At 34.1% G+C, this 19,098-nt stretch overlaps 1 protein-coding gene across 1 annotated transcript in view; it reads right to left on the bottom strand.

The window, feature by feature from the left end:
* Positions 1-19,098, bottom strand: part of ADGRL3 (adhesion G protein-coupled receptor L3) — a 734,126-nt gene that overhangs the window by 384,500 nt on the left and 330,528 nt on the right. Inside the window, exon 4 of the mRNA XM_040238287.1 lies at positions 9,371-9,480. Within this exon, the coding sequence (XP_040094221.1) occupies positions 9,371-9,480 (110 nt within the window). The remainder of the gene's footprint in view (positions 1-9,370; positions 9,481-19,098) is intronic.

The following is a 19,098-nucleotide window of genomic DNA, read 5'->3' as shown; positions in this document are numbered from 1 at the left end:
CCCATTCTGTTGTTTTCCTCTGTCTTTGCACTGATCACTGAGGAAGGCTTTCTTATTTCTCCTTGCTATTCTTTGGAACTCTGCATTCAGATGGGAATAATCTTTACTTTTCTCCTATGCTTTTTGCTTTTTTTCTTTTCACAGCTATTTGTAAAACCACCTCATACAGCCATTTTGCTTTTTTGAGTTTCCTTTCCATGGGGATGGTCTTAATCTCTGTCTCCTGTACAGTGTCATGAACCTCTGTCCATAGTTCATCAGGCACTCTGTCTATCAGATCTAGTCCCTTAAACCTGTTTCTCACTTCTACTGTATAAGGGATATGATTTAGGTCTTACCTGAATGATCTAGTGGTTTTCCCTACTTTCTTCAATTTAAGTCTGAATATGGCAATAATGAGTTCTTGATCTGAGCCACAGTCAGCTCCCAGTCTTTTTTTTGCTGACTGTACAGAGCTTCTCCATCTTTGGCTGCAAAGAATATAATCAATATGATTTCAGTGTTGACCATCTCTGATGTCCATGTGTAGAGTCTTCTCTTGTGTTGTTGGAAGAGGGTGGACCGTCTGGGGAGCCCATAATGTACCAGGTACAATACAAAAAGTAATGGAAATTACATGAAGTAGCAAAGAACAGACCCTGTTTAAAAGGTGCAGCACATACTCAGCTCTGGTCTGCAGTTGCCCAAGGGAATGCAGGTCAAGTGTTTCTCCAGACTTAATGTTAAAACTGACTTGTTGATATCTGAGAGGCCTAAAGAAATCCCCTGCAGGCTGTATTTAGCACAGGGCTAGCTCCGGGATTTGGTGATGGACAGAGAATTCTGGCATGCTGCAGCCTATGAGGTCGCAGAAGAGTCAGACATGACTGAGTGACTGAATTGCACAGTCTACTGAGGAGTTTGCTTCTTTTATGGCAACCCACTCCAGTACTCTTGCCTGGAAAATCCCATGGACGGAGGAGTCTGGTAGACTGCAGTCCATGGGGTCGTGAAGAGTCAGACATGACTGAGCGACTTCACTTTCACTTTTCACTTTAATGCATAGGAGAAGGAAACGGCAACCCACTCCAGTGTTCTTGCCTGGAGAATCCCAGGGACGGGGGAGCCTGGTGGGCTGCCATCCATGGGGTCGCACAGTGTCGAACACAACTGAAGCGACTTAGCAGCAGCAGCAGCAGCTCTTTGACAACCCCATTCTCCTTCCTTGGCAACAACTGAATTTCATGCAGTCCTGATACCTGCAGGTTGCTGGCCACCGTGCAGTCCCTGGTGGCTCAGATGGTAAAGAACCCGCCTGCAGTGCAGAAGACCCAGGTTTGATCTCTGGGTTGGGAAGATCCCCTGGAGGAGGGCATGGCAATCCACTCCAGTATTCTTGCCTGGAGAACCCCATGGACAGAGGAGCCTGGCAGGCTATAGTCCATGGGGTCACAAGAGTTGGACACGAGTTAGTGACTAAACCACCACTACCACCATTATTCTTGCTTGGAGAATTCCAGGGACAGAGGACCCTGTCAGGCTACAGTCCATGGGGTCGCAAAGACTAGGAAATGAGTGAGCAACTAACACTGAGTCCCAGAAGAGATATTTACAGGACTTAGATTACACAGACCATTTTTGGAACTGATTTACCCAAACACGGAGTCCTTGTTGTCCACTAACACTCTCTAGATTACTGGATCTTGAGATTTACCTTTTTATCTTTTGATTCTGGAACTATTACACTGTTATTTCCCAACCCTCTCTCCCCCCAAAGACTGTTTTTCATCTTAGTCAAAATTGTTTTTTGCAGATTACAAACAAGTATTTCTAATTAATATATTAATTACATTAAAAATAATTTTCTACCTTTGTGTTCCTCACTGTGATGCATATCAGGACTCAAAAGAATCCCAGCATAGAGGGACATCAGGATTTCTACCCTGCCCATCTATGGTTTCATTTCCTGTCACTCTTGTATTTTGTTTTTATACAAATACTTAACTGTGTTTGTTTTATATTCACCATAACAGTTTTGTCATTGCCCCATCAGCCAAAACTGATTGCCCTTCTCACTAAAGTCTGCTCATTCTTTAAGGCTCAGCTCAAGGGCCATCTCTTTCAGAAAACCTTCCCTAAAGATGTACCCACCTGTTACAAACATCAAGCGCTATGAGACGGACATGTCTCCTCGGTGTGCTGTGAATGTGAAGTGCTCAGCTGCTTTGCTGAACAAGTAACAGTGTAACTTTGGGGACCTTGAGTCTCACTGGGCTAAATTCCTCAATGATAGAATTTTTATCTTAGCTTTCTACCAACTATTTAGCACAGTGTCTGGTCTGCAATATAAACTGATTGAGGAAAGAACTATAAGAGAGGGAGATCTTGAGAGCAACTGATATCATCTAGTTGAAACTAATTTCCATAAACATATGAAGCAGTTGGACAAAAGTATGAGAGAGTTTAGGATGAGAACTTCTAAGAAAGTATATAGTCCACTCATCCTTCCTGTTTTTCAAATATATAATAACAATTTTTATGAATATTTAATATTTATTATATACAATAAAAGTTTTAATTAACTGCTAAATAATCTGACTTACAAAAGCTTTATAAATTGTATGTTAGGTGCAAGATACTGTCAAGTATAGAGAAAATATTTAAGAAAGAAACTAGTGGGGAGAAAAAGGAGAAAGGAAAGGAAGAATTTTGATATTCTTTTAAGTATCATGGTAAAAACAGAGAATTTAGATAACTGTTATTCTTCTTATAGAAGGATAATACTTGATATATTATAAGAGGGTATAAAATAATAATATGGAAAACAAATTGGTTGCTAGTAGCATTCTTGAGGCACTTCCCAGGTGGCACTAGTGGTAAAGAACATGCCTGCCAATGCAGGAGACATAGAGACACCAGTTTGATTCTTGGGTTGGGAAGATCCTCTGGAGAAGGAAATGACAGCCCACTCCAGTATTCTTGCCTGGAGAATCCCATGGACGGGGGAGCCTGGCAGGCTATAGTCCAAAGGATAGCAAAGACTTGGACATGACTGAAGCGACTTAGCACAGCACAATATAGCATTCTTGAGGAATATAGTAACAAACATCAAATAACTTGGAGAAACTAAAATTAATAAATTCTTTTTTTTATTATCATAGATCTTTCCTTTGAGTTAATAAGGTCGGTCTTGTAGATAAGAGTTTCTTTTGTTTATCATTCTAGCAATGAACATAATACTTTTAGAGGATTAAATTTTGATCACATTTCCTTTCTTCTTTCAATCATTCAGTATACATTTATTGAATATGTATCAAGCTGGAAAATGTACTGAGGCATTGGAAATCAAATTATATCTTGACATTTTTTGATATTTAAAAACTTAAACCTATGGGTTAATTTCAGTACAATGAGCTTTAAAATATATACTGATTTATTTACATAATACCAGTAGGAAAGCAATGTTTGCACATTTTAAAATATACAATCAGTGCACATTTTAAAATATATACTCAGTTAAACATTACTTGTAAAATATACTTGTGTGTGTGTTAGTAACTCAGTCGTGCCCGACTCTTTGTGACCCCATGGACTGCAGCCCACCAGGCTCCTCTGTCCATGGGATTTTCTAGGCAAGGACACTGGAGTGGTTTGTCATTTCCTTCTCCAAAGCATCTTCCCAACCCAGGGATTGAACCTGGATCTCGTGACTGCAGGCATATTCTTTATCAAATGAGCTACCAAGGAAGCCATAAAATATATTGAGTTATTTATAATTAAATATTTAAAGGCTTTGTTCACTTTAAATGTTGAAATTATGACATTTTTTAGTAAAAAATGTAGATTATATAATTATAAATATTAATTCTGATAATGCCCTTTTTGCAAGTCTTTCTATAAAGACAATCTTATACATAACTCCAAATGGCAAATGTGAATGGTGAAAAAGTCTGTAAGTGCTATAATGTAAGACTGATTTAACCAAACACTTGTTTCTAGTACCTCTCCAATTGTGTGCTTCCCGCATTTATCTCCTAAGAAAACCTACCAGAGGAGAAGATTACTAGAATAAGTAAAATGTGCTTTGTATTTTTAAAAAGAAGAAACAACTGAATAGGAAAGCTGGACTGTGAGAGAAGACATGCACTTTTTGAGTGTAATGTGCGTGAAATTGTATCCCTTGGAAGAAAGACAAATTGTCAGCTGGATATAAAGTAAAGAATTTTTTGCTCAGAAATACTCTGTGTAGGTGGTTAGTTGTTTTATTGTTTTCTTTCTAACTCAAGTCATCCCTATAAATTGACTAAATGAAGGAAGCTCTACTTAAAGATGCTTACAATTTTTTTTATCCCAAATCAGACTAGAAGTCATGGGGTAGGGTGAGAAGAAGATGAGAGAGCAAATATGTGGCACTGGTAAAGGCTGAGGTTTAACCTCTTGAATATCTGGGTCATCTCTTGGAGAGAAAACATCACAAAGGAGGAAAATCAAGTTGCAGAAGGAAAGGCAAAAGCTATCAAAGCCACAGTGGAACTAAGGTGTGACAGCAACAGAAAAAATATTAATTCATCCTATCCCAAATCAGGGTACCTATAAACCCAAACAAGAGAATACAAATAGTAGGAAGAAAAGATTAAATACAACTTTTACAATTTGAAAAAAAAAAAAAAACAAAAACAAAACAGTACAAGATATCCAAAAAACTCGGTGTAGGACAATTCAGTAGCCTCAGTACATAGTTAACAATTACTCATTTTCCTTATTTTATTTCCCACTGTCATCTTTTCAAAAGAAGTCATAACATTTGATTGATTCAGGTAAAGTTTCTTTTAAAACTTATTGTTCAATTATCTACCTATTTACTGACTCCTAAAACTCTGTGCAAAAATTACTGCAAGCTTATCTTAGATATTTTCAACTTTCCTTCTATGTGATACAACAGACTTTGTTGAATTTTTCTATATTACCTTTAATATGCTTATATATAATTAATATTGATATGTTTTTATACATAATTTTGTTTTTCCCTATATTTCTATATCTCCTTCTTTTCTATATTTTACCAAGAAAAAGTATCACATTAAAAATCAATATTACCATGGAAAAATACAGAGTGTGTGTATATATATAATATAATACATTTATATAATATAATACATTTATATAATATAATATAATAATATAATATATATATAAATATCAATATCAATATTTTCCCATACATCAATATTAAGATCAAAGCATTCATAAATACAAAATATATCATCATATATATTTTAAAATATCATCTTAAATTCAAAATTAAAATAGATATTATAAAACTATATGACAAACAGAACCAAACAGCATCTCTTGTTTGGTTGTTTATTCAGTGGTACATTAGAAAAGCTTAAAATATTAATACTGAATCCTAAATATAAAGTCTGTCTTCTACTAATACAATGAGGTTTTCTAACACACATTTTAATTAAGTACAACGATTTTTTTTTCTTATAATGCAGGTAATTTAAAAAACTTTTAAAGTTACTACGTAGGTAAAAGCCTAAAAAATTGTGGGTAGTATTTTTAAAGCACAAATTAGTCTTTGCCATAAAGCTTCACTAGGTGTTTCGGAAAATAAAACTTTGCAGTGATTCAGCTGCTTTAAGAGAAGAATATAAACCTCTTAAAAATAAGTAGCAAAAGAACTGAGAAAAAGGGCCTGAGTTCTTGAAGTTCTTTCTTCATCATGTGCCATTACTGTACTGATGAAAGTTGAATATTGAACACCATGGAATAACTCATGAAAATATAAAGGGGAAAATCTATGTGTGGAAGTAGAGTTGGGTCCTTAAGAACAAATATTACAAACAGACTCAACTCTTGCCTCTGCCATTTTCTAGGTATTCTACATTTTATAAGAAACACTCTACTTATCCTATAGAGTTTGTTTCTTCTTTAGTAAAGCTGTGACACACATATCTAACAGGGAGGAGATTGTAAGAATTAAATAAAAGAGGGTATGTAAACATAAAGGGCTTCCCTGATAGCTCAGTTGGTAAGGATTCCATCTGCAATGCAGGAGATCCCGGTTTGATTTCTGGGTCAGGAAGATCCTCTGGAAAAGGGATAGGCTACCTGCTCCAATATTCTTGGGCTTCCCTTGTGGCTCAGCTAGTAAAGAATCTGCCTGCAATGTGGGAGACCTGGGTTCGATCGCTGGGTTGGGAAGATCCCCTGGAGAAGGGAAAGGCTACCCACTCCAGTATTCTGGCCTGGAGAATTCCATGGACTATGTAGTTCATGGGGTCACCCGTAAAGAGTCCTATAACCAATGTAGTAAATGACATGTAGTAAATTTTAATAAATGTCAGCTCTTTTTATAAGTGAATATTTTCACTTTTGGGAAAACAACAACAAACAGGGCTTTTTTATTCTGGAGAAAAGTAAAGGAGCTTATCATCACCTAAATCAGGACTTGTAATAGTCTCCCGCTGACTTAGCCATGCTAAGACCATTCTAAGGGGAATATATTCTAAGACCCTCAGTGAATCCCTAAAACTGCAAATAGCACCAAACCCCAAAAATACTGTTTTTCTTCCTATACATATCTATGATAACATTTAATTAATTAGTCATAATAAAAAAAATCCATATTTCCAGCATCACTCCTCGTGCACTTTGGGGCCCTTTACTAAGTAAAATATAGGTTACTTGAACACAAGTACTATGATGGCATGATAGCTATCATCACTAGACAGCTGAAGTGATGACCCAGATGACTACTAAGACACTAACAAGAGGGTAGTGAACACAGTAAATATACTAGACAAGAGGATGATTCATGTCTGTGGTAGGACAGCAGATTTCATCCAGCTACCTAGAATGGCATATTATTTAACACTTACAAATTGTTTATTTATAGAGTTTTCCATTTAATAATTTCAGAGTGAGGTTGACAACGGGTAACTGAAATCATGGAAAATGAAACCACAGATAAAATGGGATGACTGTACTATAGATGAGGGCAAGTTGGTAAGGTGAGACTCAGAAAATTTTAACAGCTTACCTAAGCTAAAAGATCCAGATTTTTGTTAAGTTAACCAGGACCCTGCTATCTGGGCATTTTTCTAGTAAACTATCCTACCTTTCAAACGAGTCACTCTATTTTATTTTATGGTTTTCAACTTCTTTTGGATTCTTTTCTTTTAAATTCAAGTTAAACTTACTAAATGAATTTCTAGTTATTCATTATACTTTTAACTGAAACAGACTGAAAATACTTCAAATAAACATAATCATACTTTATCATATAAATTAAACCATGTATAACCTGGATAGTGGTTGTACCTGTGTTTATAATTGTTATTTAATGAAATAATCAGATAAATATTCTAATATAGTATGGACATACATCTAAAGTAATCAGTACATTTTTAGGATTATCAGAAACCTGTAAATACAGGATATTCAGGAATCAAATTGCCCAACTCTAAAAATTTATAAGAGATAGAGGGAATCTGTGATAAAGCACAATCCTTTTATACAAATGTGTGGGAGCAAGTTCTCATATCAAAATGATTTAAGAAAATTATTTTTTCAGAATGAGTTTGGCACAGGATTTTGGAGTAGTTATCCTCAAAGAAATTTGGAAAAAGCACATAAAATTGAAGAAACAGCTGTGAAATTCTTTAATTTTTAAAAATTGTGTAGAAAACCAATATTAAACAAGCCTTCTTCAGCTTTCATGTTTCAAAAATATGAATGTAAGTTTCTTAAAACTGTCTTTAAAACTGAAGCACACCTTAATTCATACTTTTAAAAAATGCCTTCAGAAGTAGCAATTCTACATTTTTCACATAGATATTATTATTATGCAATCCAAGTATAATTGTCACAGTTCTAAAATAGACTACAAATTTTAGTTCTTTAAAATAACACTGATGAACAATAAATGGTCATTTAGCTTTATATTTTTATACAATGGTCAGTCTCTGGAGATAACAATATAAGAAGGGGAACCTCAACTGGGATTTCAATAAAACCTATACACTCATGGGCTTCCCTGGTGGCTCAGAGGTTAAAGCGTCTGCCTGCATTGCAAGAGACCTGGGTTTGATCCCTGGGTCGGGAAGATCCCCTGGAGAAGGAAATGGCAACACACTCCAGTATTCTTGCCTGGAGAATCCCATGGACGGAGGAGCCTGGTGGGCTATAGTCCACGGGGTCGCAAAGAGTCGGACACAACTGAGTGACTTCACTTTCACTTATACACTTATGCTTCTGTATAATAAAGTTAGCCTATAAAACTTCACTAGATATACTTCTAATCAATCACATCTTAAATAAATAAACAATGGAATTTTCTCCTGATTGCTTTTACTATTACTTTTACATTTAAATCCATTTCTTGCTGGCCAAATTTTTCTCTATTATCAGAGTATGCACACTTACAGCTCATAAGCAATGCACTGCTTTTTAAAGAAACAGAAATGAGTGAAGCCCAGAAATATCTCTCAGCACAGTATACTTGCTGATCCCCAGACAGTTCGTTTCTTCTGAGATGTCAAAGGATATTGGAACCTGGGATTTGTTTTTGATCCCAGGAGTTTTCTACCTCTAGGATGAGCTGCATATTTAGTATGAGAATACAGGATTTCCTAAGTGCTCTTCACTAAGGTATTCCATGAATAATTAACTAGTTAGATCAAAATTTTTTCTTTTGAGATGGTGATTCTAACTTTGAATTAAAAAAAAAGAGCAAAAATATTTCATTTTTGAATGTTTGACTTTTTATTATTCCTGAAGGAAAAAAATAATTTCTTGGTATATATTTTTTCTGACATAAGGTTTGTAAAGACTAACTTCTTGAGAGTATAAAAGAAGCATTCTAAAGAGTGCTTTAGTTCATGTAATTCTTGCATTTTCTACCCAGCCTGTTCCCTCTGAATGAATATTTTTAATTCTCAATATGTTGGCAGCAGAGGAAGCTTAGATTTAATTGCTTCTATCAAACTGAAAATGTATCCATTTCTATGCTACCCTATATACAAGCATATTATTCACTTTTACTGCTGCTTGTTGGAACTAGAGGGATATAGTACTGACATAACACTCATTCATCCTTTTTCCTAAATATTTTATATTCTTGCATTAAGAAAAGAGTTTTAGAATAAGTACTGATTGATATATAGAAAAATATAGTCAAAATTAAATGCTGCAAGATCATGCAGGCAACATCTAATTAGTCCAAGTGTGAAGATAATGTATGACCTTGAAAAATCAAAATTATCCAGTTTTTAATATAATTTATGTGATTATTTTTATGTTTTATAGAGAATATGTTGTCAATGCATGCAAAGCAATGCTAAATATCTTTCCTTTTTTAAAAGAAGTACAAGAATATACATACTGTAAGGAACACATTCATACTGCACTTCAAGGTATTTATAGGTTCCTGGACAAGGGTCTGGAAAAACATCAGGACCTGCCACCACTGCACACTGGGTTCTGTTATTGCACCTAAAGTCAAAGGAGAAGAAAAAATAATAAGTGTCTATATAGTTAAGAAATTATTAACATAAATACAAACTTTATCTAATAAATACTTTCTAATTACAAAGATTTAAGCAAGGTTTTGGGTAATTCAGGGTTTAGTTTACTAAGGTAATGTCTATAGTATACTTTAAAAAGCTAGACATTAAAAAATTCATTCAGTTTATTCATAGTAACTAATTGAATATTAGACTGAGCACAGCACAATATTGAGTTAGAAGTTAAAATACAGCTTAAGCAACATTAACTGGCCCATAGGATATTGTCAATGTGAAGACAGGACTATTTGGTAGGAAAATGCTCTCATTATATAAATAAATAATAATTAAGAAAATAGAACCACAGAACTTTATTAGGCAGTAGTAAAATAAATTCACTGATTATCATATCACTTTTATAGGCAGTGAACATATGTTTTTGAAACACTTTTAGCTATACCTAAAAAGTAAACTCAGTAAAAAGTTAATATTTAAATATCAAAATCTATCTAAGAATTTAATTTATATAAATTAGTATAAAAATACATAATCCCATAAGTAAGACTATTTTTAAGAATGTATGCTTATATTCCTCATGATCAGCCAAATAATGACATTAATGTTGCAGACTGCTATTCACAAATGTCAGCATCTAAGAGTTGACTTATTGGAAAAGACTCTGATGCTGGGAGGGATTGGGAGCAGGAAAAGAAGGGGACGACAGAGGATGAGATGGCTGGATGGCATCACTGACTCAATGGACGTGAGTCTGAGTGAACTCCGGGAGATGGTGATGGACAGGGAGGCCTAGCGTGCTGCGATTCATGGGGTCGCAAAGAGTCGGACACGACTGAGCGAAAGAACTGAACTGAACTGAACTGAAAATTACCAGAGAGAAAGATCAGACATTACTAATGAAATAGAAAAACAAATTAGGCATCTTTTGTGGCTTTGGGCTAAACAGATCTGGGTTACCTAGATTTCAGTTCAGTTCAGTCGCTCAGTCGTGCGGTAATTTGAGCAAATCTCATGGAGGTGATGGAATTCCAGTTGAGCTATTTCAAATCCTGAAAGATGATGCTGTGAAAATGCTGCACTCAATATGCCAGCAAATTTGGAAAACTCAGCAGTGGCCACAGGACTGGAAAAGGTCAGTTTTCATTCCAATCCCAATGAAAGGCAATGCCAAAGAATGCTCAAACTACCTAGATTTACTCATGGGTAAATATACATATAATGAAAATGATTTTGCCTCTGAAAAAGACACTCAATTTCAGAGCAGCCTCATTCTAGCAAATTTTACTCAAAATCTTTTTAGACTCAATAATTTATCAATAAGTAGACATTCCTATTAAAAAATATATATATGGCTTCTCCTACCCAAAAGAGTATGGCTAAGCACACAGTATGAGAAATTCTCGCTGTCGTTTGCTTTATGTTCTCATCTTAGTCTTCTCAGAAATATATCTCAAGCTAGATTTTTTCTCTCTCTGTTTCTTTCTTTCTTTATTATTACTTTTTTATTATTGTCTTAATGATATGTTTCATTTCCTGGTATGACCTATACCTCTGAATCCTTGCTAGGATACTTGCTGGATAAGAAGAATTTAGGGCAGAACTCATTTTGATTTATACTAAAAATGGTTTGAGTTTACTTGAAGCTACCATTTGTCAGGCATAATGATGTTTTTATTTATTACCTAAATTAAAACAGATTTATTAGTGAATGTCTTAAACTTAAAAATATATTTTGTATTGCCAATAAAGGCCAATATTCCATGCTCATCAGGCAGTTTATTAGAATAATAGTTAATTCTGATGGTCAACATACTATAAAATTCTCTTGCATAGATTTAGGTTTAAGAATGATTATCAAACAATTGTATAATAATATTAACATAAATGTGGCTGTCACCAACATACATAGAAAATAGGTGGTACAAATATTTTAGTGTATTAACATTGTTTAAAATCAGCAGTACTTTCCTATTATATACAAAAACCCTTTGAGAAAGTTGTCTTAAAAGACATGACTTTTTTTTTGCAGTTAAGAAATACAATTTTAACATCACACCTTAAAAAGATAAAATCCTAAATCTGTGTTAGGATTTTATACAATGAGCAGCTATATAAACTCAGTTATATCCAGATTGTTACAGAAAAATCAGCTATTATCAGGAATGAATTCAAGTAGAAATAATGAAAAATGAAAATATACGTGATGAAAACATGATTATATTTAAATATTCTATAAATAAAATACTATTGTTAATCTCAAGTAATTATAAGATTGAAATAAATATTATATATATTATATTCAGTTCAGTTCAGTCGCTCAGTCGTGTCCAACTCTTTGCGACCCCATGAATTGCAGCACACCAGGCCTCCCTGTCCATCACCAACTCCCGGAGTTCACTCAAACTCATGTCCACCAAGTCCATGATGCCATCCAGCCATCTCATCCTCTGTCTTCCCCTTCTCCTACTGCCTCCAACCCTCCCAGCATCAGGGTCTTTTCCAATGAGTCAACTCTTCGCATGAGGTGGCCAAAGTACTGGAGTTTCAGCTTTAGCATCAGTCCTTACCCAGGACTGATCTCTTTAGGATAGACTGGTTGGATCTCCTTGCAGTCCAAGGGACTCTCAAGAGTCTTCTCCAACACCACAGTTCAAAAGCATCAATTCTTTGGCTCTCAGCTTTCTTCACAGTCCAACTCTCACATCCATACATGACCACTGGAAAAACCATAGCCTTGACTAGACGGACCTTAGTTGGCAAAGTAATGTCTCTGCTTTTGAATATGCTATCTAGATTGGTCATAACTTTCCTTCCAAGGAGTAAGCGTCTTTTAATTTCGTGGCTGCAGTCACCATCTGCAGTGATTTTGGAGCCCATAAAAATAAAAGTCTGCCATTGTTTCCACTGTTTGCCCATCTATTTGCCATGAAGTGATGGGACCAGATGCCATGATCTTCGTTTTCTGAATGTTGAGCTTTAAGCCAACTGTTTCACTCTCCCTATATATAAATATAACATTTTGTTTCTTGGCCTATTGTTTTACTTCCTATTATCAACCTATTTCCTAATTACTACAGCTTTATAGTAATGAAATTAATTTTGAATCTGTGCTATTTTTATAATTTTCAGATATAAGTGGACAATTTCAAATGTATATTGTTTAAACAATCAATGTTTGATACCAGCAAACCATATTACATGAGTAGGGCATAAAGGTTAAAATTTGCAATTATGACAGTGTTTGTTTCTAAGAAAACTGTCTTGAATCAAAAATAATTTCACATGGTTATAATTGTATAGATCAGATATTAAAATATATGCATATTATTTACATCCACCCATCTTACTATCTAAACATGTGAACTGATCATTCTGCATATCATATACTATTTAATTTACAAAAATACTAATTATTAATGTATACATAGGAAAACTGAAGCAAGCCACATTTATTATAAACATTAGATGCTGACATGAGTCCCAAATATTGTATTTAAGGGTAACCAAAGAAGAATCAAGAAAGGCTTCTAAATGATGAGACATGTGTTTGAAGAGGTATATAAACCAAACCATGCTACATAAATAATATTGCAGTTATTGTCATCATTGTTCTATAGAAAACAAAATGCTTTACAGTATTTTCAATAGGTTATATTCTATTACTTTTCCTGTATCAAATGCTTTTCATAAATTAAGATCTTTAGAAATAAAAAGGTAGATAACCTCTAGAATATTATTTCTGTATCAGATATATTACAGATTATTTAAAAACTATCTACATTTCTAAAGCTGCAGCTTAAAAGTCTATCTTATTTCTCTTTTATGATTCTAGTCACTGTGAGTTAAAAATTAAATTAATATTATATTAAAGATTATTGATCAATATATACCAGTAAGAAAACTTTTAAAATTATATCAAAGTTGTCATAACTAAATTTATTCTACTTTTGATGATAAAAGCAAAATAAAATAATTGAATGTTCTTATGTGTTTTACATTGTTTTTTCTTTAATTTCATTTTAATTCAAGTATACATTAAAAAATGATTTTCAATATCTCTGATATCAAAGATATTTTTAAAACACAATAAAGGATGAGAAAAGATTATAAAATATAGTCAAATGCAATCGAATCTACTAATATTCACAGGAAAAAATGCCATTGTCTTATAATAGAATTAAGGCTTCAGTATTTGATAAAAATTTCAACATTTTTTATCAGAAACTTTAGGCAATAAAATTTTTCTATATCAACAACAGACAATTTTCAAATAAAGTTTTTGAATTAAAAAGCAGGTGACAATAACAAATATCCAGTAGAACTCTCAATGAAATATCGTGTAGTTTCAGTCTTTACATATATAACATGGAGGCCAAATTATTTTACTACCTCATAAAGTTAATTTGTTTATAAAACTGTATTAAAAAACTCTGTAAAGTATCATACAAATGCACAAGATATACTATTAATTACTGTTGCTACCCTCATTATTATCATTAGTCATTTGTTTTGGCATGGGTTGGTCACACTTTATTCTAGATAGACTGAGTCTTTTGAGATAAACCTACAACACAGAAAAAGCTGACACACAGAAAAGCACATAAATTCTTTGGATTGAGAGTAGAAATAGGAAAAAAGCAGATTTACATTTCTTTTTACAGTAGGCCAAATAAATAGCTATTGTCATTTAGTTGCTAGGTCTTTTCTGACTCTTTTGCAACCCCATGGACTGCAGCCTGCAAGGCTCCTCTGTTCATGGGATTTCCCAGGCAAGATTACTGGAGTAGGTTGCCATTTCCTTCTCTAAGGGGTCTTCTTGACCCTGGGATTGAACCCGTGTCTCTTCTATTGGTAGGTGGATTCCTTACAGCTGAGCCAAATAAATTATTTGTGTGCAAATTACATTTGCCAGCATACAAAAAGCTTGAGATTTACAGTAACTCTTTAATCAAGCACATTCATGCATTTCTTACTTGCTACTTCTTTTTGAGATGAATATTACTAGTCCCACTTTCATGGTGGAGGGAATAGGTGTAGTGATGTGAAATAACTTTTCAGACTCTCTTAAGTGAACAATAGGCACTGGACTCCAGAATAGTGACCTGAAAACCATGATCCCTTTGTCTTGTGTGAGTGTGTCATATATTTCATGGCACTCTGGGAAACTAATGTAATTCACTCTTATAGGTTTTGGGGAGTACTATTATGACCTGGCTCCTGAGAAACCTGCATGCAGGTTAGGAAGCAACAGTTAGAACTGGACATGGAACAACAGACTGGTTCCAAATAGGAAAAGGAGTACATTAAGGCTGTATATTGTCATCCTGCTTATTTAACTTATATGCTGAGTACATCATGAGAAACACTGGGCTGGAAGAAGCACAAGCTGGTATCAAGATTGCCAGGAGAAATATCAATAAACTCAGATGTTCAGATGACACCACCCTTATGGCAGAAAGTGAAGAACTAAATAGCCTCTTGATGAAAGTGAAAGACGAGAGTGAAAAAGTTGGCTTAAAGCTCAACATTCAGAAAACTAAGATCATGGCATCCAGTCCCATCACTTCATGGCAAATAGATGGGGAAACAGTGGAAACAGTGGCTGACTTTATTTGGGGGGGCTCCAAAATCACTGCAGATGGTCTTCGCAGCCATGACATTAAAAGACGCTTACTCCTTGGAAGGAAAGTTATGACCAACGTAGACAGCATATTAAAAAGCAGAGACATTACTTAGTCAACAAAGGTCTGTCTAGTCAAGGCTATGGTTTTACCAGTGGTCATGTATGGATGTGAGAGTTGGACTATAAAGAAAGCTGAACACCGAAGAATTGATGCTTTTGAACTGTGGTGTTGGAGAAGACTCTTGAGAGTCCCTTGGACTGCAAGGAGATCTAACCAGTCCATTCTAAAGGAGATCAGGTTTTCATTGGAAGGTTTGATGTTGAAGCTGAAACTCCAATACTTTGGCCATCTGATGCAAAGAGCTGACTCATTTGAAAAAACCCTGATGCTGGGAAAGATGGAGGGCAAGAGGAGAAGGGGACAATAGAGGATGAGATGGTTGGATGTCATCACTGACTCAATGGACATGGTTTTGGATAGACTCTGGCACCTGGCGATGGACAGGGAGGCCTGGTGTGCTGCAATTCATGTGGTCGCAGAGTTGGACACGACTGAGTGACTGAACTGAACTGATGATGATCTGATGAGGTAGACTTGCTGTGAAATATATAACTTGCCCAGTTTTCATTCAGATATGGTGTGAATCAGGCATTTGAAGGATGTTATGAATTTAAATTAACATGACATAATGAGGCCCTCTCAATTCAAGTTGGAATGAAGCAATCAGAAAGATGAATTGCTGAACATAAGTTAGAAGGAGTGATAAGACTTACATATATATATATATATATATATAAGTTTTACTTATATATAAGACATAAAAAAAGAAAAAAGATAAAAACAGGCCATTTTAATTCAATCCATATACAAAGATTCAAACTAAGCACAGTTGCTTCCTATTGATAAAAGTTTAAAATATTACATAATATGTTTAATAGGATTGGTTACTAGTACTAATTTTAAAGCAATATTAGTACTAATTTTAAGGTAATATTGCTTAACTTAGATGTCTTATGATGATTGTCAGGGAAGATATACATAATTACAGGATTATAAATTAGATATAGAATCATTTGTTGCTAACTTATTCATTCTAATATTATTCATAGCAGTATAAGAAAAAAATACTTAAGTATGATAATGAAAAAGTAATATTGGGCAAAATTTTGCCATAATATATTGCAGAAAATAATAAAAATGAAATTGCTATGTTTATGCACATATTATCTATTCCATAAGTTCTAATTATATAGAAAATAATCAGCTTCTTTTTGCTGAATTTAATAAAGTGATATTTGTTTTAACTTTCATATCTAGGTAAAAATTAGCATCCCATTAGCTGCCATTTAGTTACAAATATTTATAGATGAAGAATATCAAATAAATACTAAACATAACTGTATTTCAAAACATTCTTACATACTAGACATATAAGGATTATATTGGTTGGTTCCATGGCTCTAGTATTTTACTATGGTAAAATAAAAAAATTTAAATAAAGTATTATTGTATTTATACGCTGGGACTGTGACCCATAGGGTTCTCCATTAATAAACCCAATTACATATTTTTATTATGCTCTTAAATTAGTGTGTACAAAAAATTCAATCCAACAAATGTTCAGAAACTTCTCAATTAATTCTTTAGTCATGCAAATATATAAAATTCTGTTTAAAATCATTGGAATAATAAGATATGACCATGTTAAAAAATAGGTACTTTGTATCTTTTGCTAGCAAAATTATGAATTTATGTTAGTATTTATCACATGACTGATGAGAAACACATACACTGAGTATATCCAAGTAATACAGTATCTAAAATATGGCACATCAATATCTGAGCCATATATGAGTAAAGAATTTTGTTCTAAGAGTAAAATATTTTAGATCTATTCAAGAGATGTGGGTTCAATTCCTGTGTTTGGAAGATCCCCTGGAGTAGAAAATGGCAACCCATTCCAGTATTCTTGCCTAAAAAAAGTCCATGGAGAGAGGAGCATGGTGGGCTACAGTCCATGGGGTTGCAAAGATTCGAACATGACAGAGTGACTAAGCACATATAATTTATGCAAAAAGCAAGGTACTATCCTCAGGCTACATTAATGTTAAAAATCTGAAAATGGTTTAGGTATTCAGGATTTCCCTGCTGGCTCAGTGATAATCTGCCTATCAAGACATAGGTTTGATCTCTGATCTGGGAAGATCCCTCAAAGAAGGAAATAGCAACCCAAACCAGTATTCTTGCCTGGGAAATTTCATGGACAGAGGAGCCTGGCATGGTATAGTCCACAGAGTTGCAGAGTCAGACACAACTTGCTAACTGAACAACAACAGGGTTACTAGCAATTTTTAATTCTCAGGATGGCTGTAATGATATACAAAAAATGAATTTATCAATGAATATCAATAACATTTTGCTCAATGTCCATAATCAGAATAATTATCTTTTCCTTAAGACAGTACTTTCCCTATGTGTCACTGTCCATTGCTCTGAGGCCTACAAATACATCATTCAGTTTGGACTTGCTTAGGAAGAATAAGGCAGCTATCTTTTGGTAGAATATGAATATATGTATCATAAAGGAATCATGCAGGTCTCAATTAGTATGATAACTAAATGTCAGAGAAAAATAAATCAATATTTTTAAAAATTCTCTAATTCTTATAGTTTAGCTTTACACCTAAAATTAACAAAAGAATCTGCCAAAGTTGTTTACATATACTTTAAGTGACAATTTAAAAAGAGCAACAAAAGTGATAAGGTTCTTATTTGCTGTTTATATTTTTGAGAACATTGATTCTAAACCATAAACTAAAAGTATTGTAATGTCTTCCAGAAGACATTGTAACAATGAAGTTAAATCAAGTTCTATGATTCACAAGGTAATTCTTTAACCCCGTCATTCATATTTTGTATTTTTATATTTTATTTCACATTCTTTACATTACAACTGTGATACGACACAAGCAAGTAAAAATGACCAAAATGAGGAGTAAGGAGGACCACAGAAACTAGGATACTGTGTTTGTTTTCTTGTTGCTTCTGGAACGAATTACCACAAAATAGGTCTGGCAGTAGAAGTCCAAATAGTCTTCTACGACTAAGACAAAGGTGTTGGCAGAGTTTGTTCCATAAAGGGTCTGAGAAGAATCTGTTTTCTTGCCTTTTTTTTTTTCCAGTTTCTAGAGGCTTGCCCTCATTCCTTGGCTTGTAGCCCCACACCACATGACCTTTTTCACACTGATTCTGACACAGCACTACCTTCTTCCTTCTTTGACTTTCTTGCTTCTCACTATAAGGATACTGTGATCATATTTAAGGCCCACATCCATAATCCTGGATGATGTCTCCACCTCAAAAGTCTTAATACTGTTGCATACATAAAAATCTTTTATCCATATAAAGTAAAATTCACAGGCTACGGGAATAAAGATGTCAAAACCATTGAAGCGGTATTATACAGCCTACCATAAGCACTTAAGCAAAAAGACTTACTGAAATTGCTTCCTGTGGCAGTCACTTTATAGAAGTCTGACACAGGAAGATGCATGCTATTATAGTAGAGCATGTTTAGTAGAGCTAAGATGTTTAACATTTCCATAATATACAGTTTTATTTATTTAAATGATGCATAGGCCTACACTTACATATATAATGTTTCAGTACAAACAAACATTTTGATTACAGCTTGGCTAAAAGACATCATGTTATACTTGTTTTTTTTGGATCACAATGGGATTTTCAGTGGATAAAGCTTATTGCAATAGATGTGAGAAAATGAGCTAGGTTTGCCTGACCAACAAAGGCAATTATTAACGCATTTTACAGAGACTAGGTCATTGTTTCAATTTTTTATTTCATAAAGTATAAAATATCACGAATAAAACTTTATAAAGTATGAAATATCAAACATTAAGAAATTATTAATGAGATCCAACTGATGCATTAATTCATGTATCAGT

This window comes from Oryx dammah, unplaced genomic scaffold, assembly GCF_014754425.2.
Source record: "Oryx dammah isolate SB20612 unplaced genomic scaffold, SCBI_Odam_1.1 HiC_scaffold_3, whole genome shotgun sequence".
NCBI classification, from domain to species: Eukaryota; Metazoa; Chordata; class Mammalia; order Artiodactyla; family Bovidae; genus Oryx; species Oryx dammah.
The sequence above is the reverse complement of the archived record's forward strand: the minus strand, read 5'-3'. Positions and strand labels throughout refer to the sequence as shown.